Consider the following 7,445-nt stretch of genomic DNA (forward strand, 5'->3'; position numbering starts at 1 on the left):
GCAATATTTCATCCCGCAGGAGCAGATGAGATCACTGGGGGTAAAGGATGGTGCAAAGATGTCAGAAGGATGGATGGGGAAGGAGGAGAGATACGGGGATAGACAGACAGGGGATAGATAGATACAGCTGTTTCAGGGATGACATGACAACAGTGGTAATAAATCCTGGCATTTTAGATCTAGCCTGAAAGGAAAGGCTGGAATAGCTCCAAATTCCCATTTACCAAGGGCCCTGGCTTTTGGATCAGCATAAGCTATGTCTGAGTTGGGTTTTGCATGGAAAAGAAAGGCAAGGGGAGAGAGGTGGTGCACACACACGTGCTCTGTGCCACCGGCACGCTTGTGCCTGTGCTGTGCCAATGAGGCAGGGTCGCAGGCACGAGCGCTCAGCAGCGTTTGCAGCGTGCCCGTAGATGAGAAGCTGGATCTTCTTGCAAGGTTTTCTCCAGCCGCCTTAGTTTGCCTCCCCGGGCCTGGAGGATGTGGGCTGAGCTCAGTGGTTTCGGTTCAGGATTTTGGATTCTCCAGGGATGTGTCATCCCTCTCACGGTATGAGTGTTTGTTACATGTGTATAAAAATATAGAGGATGAATACATTATATTTAAAATATCTCACCACTGGGCAGCTCTTTTCGGGTGTTGAAAGCTGGGATGATACGAGATATTTTAACTCCCTCCGACTGACTCTTTCCTGCTAGACCCAGGGCCCTTTGGCTCGCAGGCTCTGGTGCTGCTCCAGGCTTTCTCTGCAGCTGAAGCAGACCTAAACCCAGGGACACCCTCCCTCCGGGCAGAGCTCATGCCAGAGACCCCACTTGATGCCAGGACAGCTCCCAGTCCCAGTGAGGGTCAGCGTCCCTGCAAGGCAGGGGCCACGGGACTGCAGCGGGTCTGGGGTGAGGTGATGGAGGACTCCAGTTGCCCTTTGCTGAGGTTTCCTATGGCATCTTCTTTCGGAGCACACGGGGACAGCCCAGCTGTGGCCACAGCTCACACCTGGGTGTGCAATACCCCTCCGGAGTCACACAGACCCACTGGGGATGGACCTGGGGATGGCTGAGGGGACAGCCTGATCACGCAGGTCAAACCTCACGTGGCCAAAGCATCGCCTCTCTGGAGCGATGCAGCTCCCGAGCCCTGTCCAGGAAACCCTGAGAGCAGACACAGAGGGGTCTTCCCAAGGCCCTGGGAGGGAACTGAGGAAGAAGTGGGACACAGGGAAGTCCTCATCTTTGCAAACCAGCACCATTCACAAAGCAGCTGCTGGGCTGGGGCTGGGCGAGGGCTTTCTGCTGCTCTCACTGTCGAGAACAAGACACTGAATGCGTTTTTAAAGTTTTCATTTTATTAGAGTTGCCCATCCCCTGCTCTGTTTGCCCCAGAACTGAGTTCATCCCTACATGGGGCTCAGCTCACACTGGGGTTAAACACAACTGCCTTAACCCCACGTTTTCCATGGGGCAGCAGGGTCCGAGGGGGTCTGGGGTGGGGGCATGGTGGGTCTGGGAATGCTCGCCCTTGTTTCCCAGTGTTGGGGCCATGGGGCTCAGAAGAAGCGGCCCGTGGGCAGGCGGGGCAGGCAGAAATAGGCGTTGGGGAAGAGGCTGAGGTTGATGGGGTTGCCGTCGAGGCGGATGTCCTCCAGCGCCCTGCGGATCTGGCTGTGGTCTTGGCTGTTGCAGAACGTGTCCTCATGCATGGTCTGGATGTTGTTGTTCTGGCCAGGGAGGGAAAGGGCAAAATCAGATTCAAAGGGATGGGGAGGAGGAAGAGGAGGAGGAGGAGGACGAGGTGGTGGTGGGCTCTGCTAGACTCAGGTACAGACAAGCCTGGGTCCAGGCTTGTCTCACCTGGAGGTGCAGGGAGCGCAGGCTCTCAGGCAGGGGTGCCGGGATATAGTCCAGCTGGTTATCGGACAGATGGAGAAACTGCAGCTGCTTCAGGTCCTGCGGGAAGAGGGGAGAGATGAACCTCCCTGCTCCCAGCCCGCTCCGGCCCTCTGCACCATCCCTGTTACCCCTTGGCATGGCAGGTTTGGGCTAAAACCAGCCTGGATTCAGCCACCGGGTCACCAGCCCCAGCACCCACCCGGAAAGCTTCGGGCCGGAGGCCGGTGCTGGGGATCCTGTTGAGACGGGCATCCAGCCGGACGATGCTGTGGGGCAGCTCGGGCAGCGCCGTCAGCCTGTTCTCGGGCAGGATGAGCTCCTGCAGGCTGGGGAGCAGGCGGAAGGCGTCCGCATCCACCCAGGAGATGAAATTGCTGGTCAGGTCTATTCGCTTCAGCTTCTCTGGAGGGAGAGGAGGGAGGAGATGAACAGGGACCCACGCAGAACCGCTTGTTCCCCCCGTGCCCCATTGCAGAGCCTGGCCCTTCCCTTGCCTCGACATACTCAGCCCCGTGAAATCGCTGGCCTGGATCGCGCTGATGCGGTTGAAGCGGGCATAGAGGTATGTGGTCTCCGGCGGCAGCGGCGGGATGTGCTCCAGGTCGGCGTCGTCGCAGTAGACGGAGGTGCCAACGCACAGGCAGAGCAGGCAGCTGGGCAGGCCTGGGGGTGCAGAGGCAACCCTTGGCATGGCATGGCATGGCACGGCTCCCCTGTCCCCCACGAAGCACGCCAGCATGCAGGGAGATGGGAGGACATGCCCACCCCTGCCCACGCTGTGGGTACACGAAGTCTTTAGCACCCAGAGCTGTCACAGCCCCAGCACCTTCATCAGCAAAACAGCCCAGGGCATCTCATCAAGGGAAGGGCCAGAAACTCCCAGCCAAAAGAGCTGCTAATAAATGAAACTGCTCAGGGCCAAATACCTCCCACAGGAGAGGGGGAGATGTAAGGTTGCCAAGCACAGCAGCATTACACTCAGGGCTCGCTTGGCCCCCTTAGTTTTTCCACAGAAGGAAATGGAACAAAAGAAAACAGTTTTGCATCGAGCAAAACATCTGTCTTGGCTGCGTGAGGGTCCTGGCAAGCCGGGCAGGGGCAGCAGGAGGGGTAAAGCCATGTCCCCTCCACACACGTGCTCCCTCTCCTCTCCCCCAGCGCCCGCAAGACTCAGCATCCATTAGTGGGGGAGTTCAAAGCAGCAAGGCAACAATTTCCCTTTGCCTCCTACTTAATTTGTCCCAGTCCAGAGTGACAGAAAATGAATAAAGATATTTATCCCTCGCTACAGGATTTTAATTGTCACTAATCTAATTGCTACTCTGTCCGACTGTCGCAATGCCTCTGCTCATTAAAATGTTGCTGCTTTGCTGGAGCTCTTGTTTCCCAGAAATGTCTCGCTGCAGCCCTCCTGCCTGCTGTGTGATAAGATGCACCCCCAACACCTTGTCTCCTCACTGCCCGGGCAGAGCAAATAACTGCTGCTGTCTGCTGGTGGCAAAAGGATTTGCTCCCTTTTCTCCAGAGCACCAGCCCTGCCACCCCTGGGACACGTGGCTGCATCCCATGGGAACCAAATCCCACTGGTTGCACCTTTGTGCTGCACCCAGGGGTCTGCACTCACGCTGCACGGGGATGGGTGCTGGGTGGACGGGGCTGGTGGTGGTCGGAGGCTGCAGCTTCGGGGTTTCAGCCGTGGTGCTCAGGTCTGGGAGAGCCACGGGCTCCGTTGGGCGAGGAGCCAGGGTGCCAACCTCGATCTGCAAACACAGCCTGGGCGTGAGGGCTGGGGTAGCCGAGCGAGTCCTCCTGTTCCTCTCCAGCACAGGAGGCACTGGTCAAGGGGTCAAGAGCATTGGATAGGTCTTATTGAAAAGTCAGCTCCTCGTTGGAGAGCTCTCCTAGCTCAGGGTTTCAGAACCCCCCCTCCCTGTTTGCCCAGAGGGATGCAGGAACCTTCACGTCCTGGCTTCCTGCAGCGATGCTCTGGCCAGGCGCTGGCAGGGGACAAGGAAGCCGGTGGAGATCGGGCTCAGGTAAAGCCTTTCCTGCCACCAGCAAGAGTGGTGGAAGAGCCACCAGGACTCATAGGCTTGTGCAAGAGGCTGGTTCACCAGCTGTGCCCCATCCATCCCTCGACCAAGCCCCTTTCTGGGGATGCACCCAGGGAAGACCTGCCCCGTGCGCTGGGTGCTCTCCTGCATCCCCCTCACCTTCGGAGCGAGGTCACCATAATCGTAGAGCTCCTCATAGTTGCTCAGGTCAAGGATCTCACCATAGTTGTCCAGTGTCAGGTCGTAGTTGTCCAGGTCCAGGTTTTCATAGAGTGCAAGATCAGCTTTTGGCTTCTCCGCTTTCCTCCTCTCCTCCTTGGCTGGGACAGCCCAAGCTGCCCCCAGACACAGGCTGGCGATGCCCAGCCAGGCCAGGGTCTGCATCCTGCACCCAGCTGGGTTCACTGCTCTGAGGGCAGTGCTGGGGACCGCAGTCCCCAGGGGCGCAGGGCTCCGACAGGGCCAGCAATGCAGGTCAGGATGCGGCCGGGTGCCCTGAAACAGTTGCAAAGCAGTGAAAGCAAAGAGGGACGGGAAGGCAGGACCAGCACGCCGGCTGCAGCCAGCCCTGCTCTGCAGCCGTGGTGGGGACTGCAGCCACCGCGGGGGACAAATGTCCTCCGCCCCCGGCCCCGGGAACACTACGCCATCCCTTTTCTTTTCAGCCCATTTCATGCTTGGCTGGATGGCTGCGCAGGAGAGGCCCCGCGGCCGTGCCGGGCTGCCCTCGCTTCCCGGCTTTCCGAGCCCCGAGGAGGCGGTGAGGGGGTCAGGAGGTGATGGGGGGATCAGGGTCCTGCTCTGGCCCCTCAGAGCAGTGGGTGAAGCTAGTCACTGGCCCAATAAACCCAGCAACCGAGCAGAAATGACCCCAGGAGTCCTGGCACTCTGCTGCTCTCCCCTTCAGTCCCCCCTGCTCCTACACCCAGGTCTAAAGCCCAGGATGCTGTTTCTCGGCCTCCAGCACCCTGGGCAAACCAGTGCCCGGTGGACCAGAGGCCACAGGGTCCCTGTGACTCGACCCTGAGCACAGGGGCTGCCTGCACGGGGACACCCCCAGCTCTGCAGCCCGGGCAGGGTATGCCTGGCAGCCCCGCACCCAAACCCACCAGGGTCCATTCCCAAAGGGAGCTCACTCCCATGTGAAGCTGGCCCCTGTGCATGGGTCCTCAGCACCCACCGTGCACCCTGTGCTGCAGCATCGCCCACCCACCGGGCTGCATGCCCATGTGTGCACCCACGGCAGAGCAAACAGAGGGCCCCGGCACCCAGCAGCCTCCCACACGTCTCTCCCAAACCAAATGCAAAAGCAATGACCCAGCCCAGAGTTTTTGCACCCTGGGCTGAGGATGCTGCTCCCTAATTTCTGCCGGTTTCCCACAGATCAAACCTTTACGAGCGCGGTGAGCCCCCCACATGCATCGCCAGCCCCCGATCCTCCCAGCCTCACAGCTCACCCCAGCCCAGCGGGGCTCTGCTCGGCACTGGAGGAGCAGAAAGAAGACGGCATGGACGTACCCCCTTTCCCCTCCTCCTTGGTGTGGGAGAGCCCCGCTCCGCTCCTGTGGGCTGCTGCACTGGCCGGGGAAGGGCTGCCAGGCTTTTAATGCGTGGAGAGGAGGGGGGGGCTGCACAGAGGGGCCTGGCATGGCCGCTGCCAAGGGGAGAGGCAGGATGCGGCCAATCAAGCTGACAGCCCCCCACTGGGACCTTATATTGTCCCCAGGGGCGAGCCAGCCCCGATGGTAGCCATCCTCCAACAGCCCAGGCTTGTGTGTGTGTGTGTCCCCCGCTGTGGGGGACAAGATGGGATGGGACGGGATGGGGAGCGTGCTGTGCTCCCTGCCCTGGTGTCCCCATGGGCGATGGGGACACACAGCCCTGGGCAGAGGGGACAGAGCCAGCTCCATCCCTGCCCCAACCAGCCCAGGTCCTGCCAAGCCAGAGAGCAATTACCAGCTGTGGCCATCCCCAGGGATGCAGGAATGGCAAAGCACCAGGCGCAGCCCCCCTTGCTGATCTGGGTTTCAACTGGGTGGGACCTTGGGGCGCAGTGAGCATCCCAGCCCTGGGGAGGGTGTGGGGGGACCCGCTGCTTCCCAGGGTTTGGGGGTCTGCACAGGCGCCCACTCCAGCAGCCAGATGGCTGGTGATATTCGGCTCATCCACCCCAACTCGCCTCCCGCGGGGCTCAGCACCGCTCGCCCCCCTGCGCACCGTTGCTTTGGAAACATGGGGGTGGTTTGGGGAGGGGGAGCTGGTGCAGATGTGGGGGGGCAGCGCTGCTCCCTTACGAGGGTGGGATGGGAGACGTCCCCCACCTCCCCCTGTGTGCACCCACGTGCTCTGGGGCAGGGGGGCTGCTTGATACCCCCCATGTAGGGTTCAACTCGGGGGGCCATGGCCCTGCTTCATCCTCGGGGCGGGGGGGGCGGGATGTCATTGCCAGGATTGTGTCCTGTGGGGTTGGAACACCCCGGGATGGGCTGGGTGTGCACGGCAGCCCCACGGGCTCCTCGCAGCGCTGGGCAGCCTTGTGCACACACAGCCACCCACTGCCGTAAAAACGTTCTTCTCTCTCACAGGCAGATCGCAGCCCACACGCTCACCCACCCGAGACATCGCACCCATCTGCCGGTGCTTGCTGGGCAGGCGGGGACACCCTGGCAGCCCCCTCACCAGCGGGCACGGGCTTCGTCCACGCACCCGCAGCCCCCTCGCCCCCAGCCCACAGTGTTCCCCCTGCCACGGCAGCCCCAGCCCTGCTCAGCACGGAGCAGAGCAAAGAGCCGCCGCTAATCTTCATTAAGCCCCTCATTAGGCAGCTCGGCAGCCACCGTGATGGAGGCGATGTGGCAGCTGAGGGGGGCATTACAGCTGACCCGGTGCCTCTGTTCCTTGGGGGGCTGCAGGCCCTTGTCCAGGGTCAGCTGCTGAGTCCCCCCTGCCCCCAGGGAGCAGGGGCTTTTGTCCAGTATGGCTGGAGGGGACCCGGCCTTTGGATGGCACCTTCTGCCCCAGCTCAGAGGGGAGATTGGGGGCAGCTCCTGCCCAGCAGCCCAGCATGGGGGAAACTGCTGCAAAGCAAAAGCCTGGGCTGGCGAGGGTCCCCATGGCAGCGGGGTCCCCGGGGGGACCTAGAGAAGCAGCCGGTGTCCGTCCTTGTGCCCACTTCTTCCCTTGTCCCCAGAGGCAGCGGCACCCCAGCAGCCGCAGCAAACGCCTGCAAGCCGGCATCGCCTGGGGGTCGGTGCAAACCCTCACAGCAGGGGAGGTCCCTGCTCAGGCACCCACAAGTGGGCTGGGTGCGTCACCAGCTGCAAGGGGGCTTGATTTGAGCAGTAACTCATCCTGCACCAGACTGCCTCTCGCCACATCCAGCCACTCCCCAGTGGGCCCACGCCCCTCCCAGCACCGGGAAGATCAGGACCCACCATGTTGAGGAGCCCCCTTTGATGCCCACCCCAGCAGCCCCACTCAGCCCCCCACTAACGAGGAGTTT

The 7,445-nt window shown here is 61.4% G+C and overlaps 1 protein-coding gene across 1 annotated transcript; it reads right to left on the reverse strand.

The window, feature by feature from the left end:
• Positions 1–1,519: 1,519 nt before the first annotated feature.
• Positions 1,520–4,327, reverse strand: OPTC (opticin). Its single transcript, XM_050911491.1, has 6 exons — positions 4,103–4,327; positions 3,514–3,649; positions 2,394–2,552; positions 2,089–2,291; positions 1,851–1,946; positions 1,520–1,717 (listed from the first exon to the last, which is right to left on the reverse strand). The coding sequence occupies exons 1-6, from the start codon at positions 4,325–4,327 to the stop codon at positions 1,547–1,549; spliced, it is 990 nt and encodes a 329-aa protein (XP_050767448.1). The 3' UTR covers positions 1,520–1,546.
• Positions 4,328–7,445: the final 3,118 nt, after the last annotated feature.

Source organism: Gymnogyps californianus, chromosome 27 (assembly GCF_018139145.2).
Source record: "Gymnogyps californianus isolate 813 chromosome 27, ASM1813914v2, whole genome shotgun sequence".
NCBI lineage: Eukaryota > Metazoa > Chordata > Aves > Accipitriformes > Cathartidae > Gymnogyps > Gymnogyps californianus.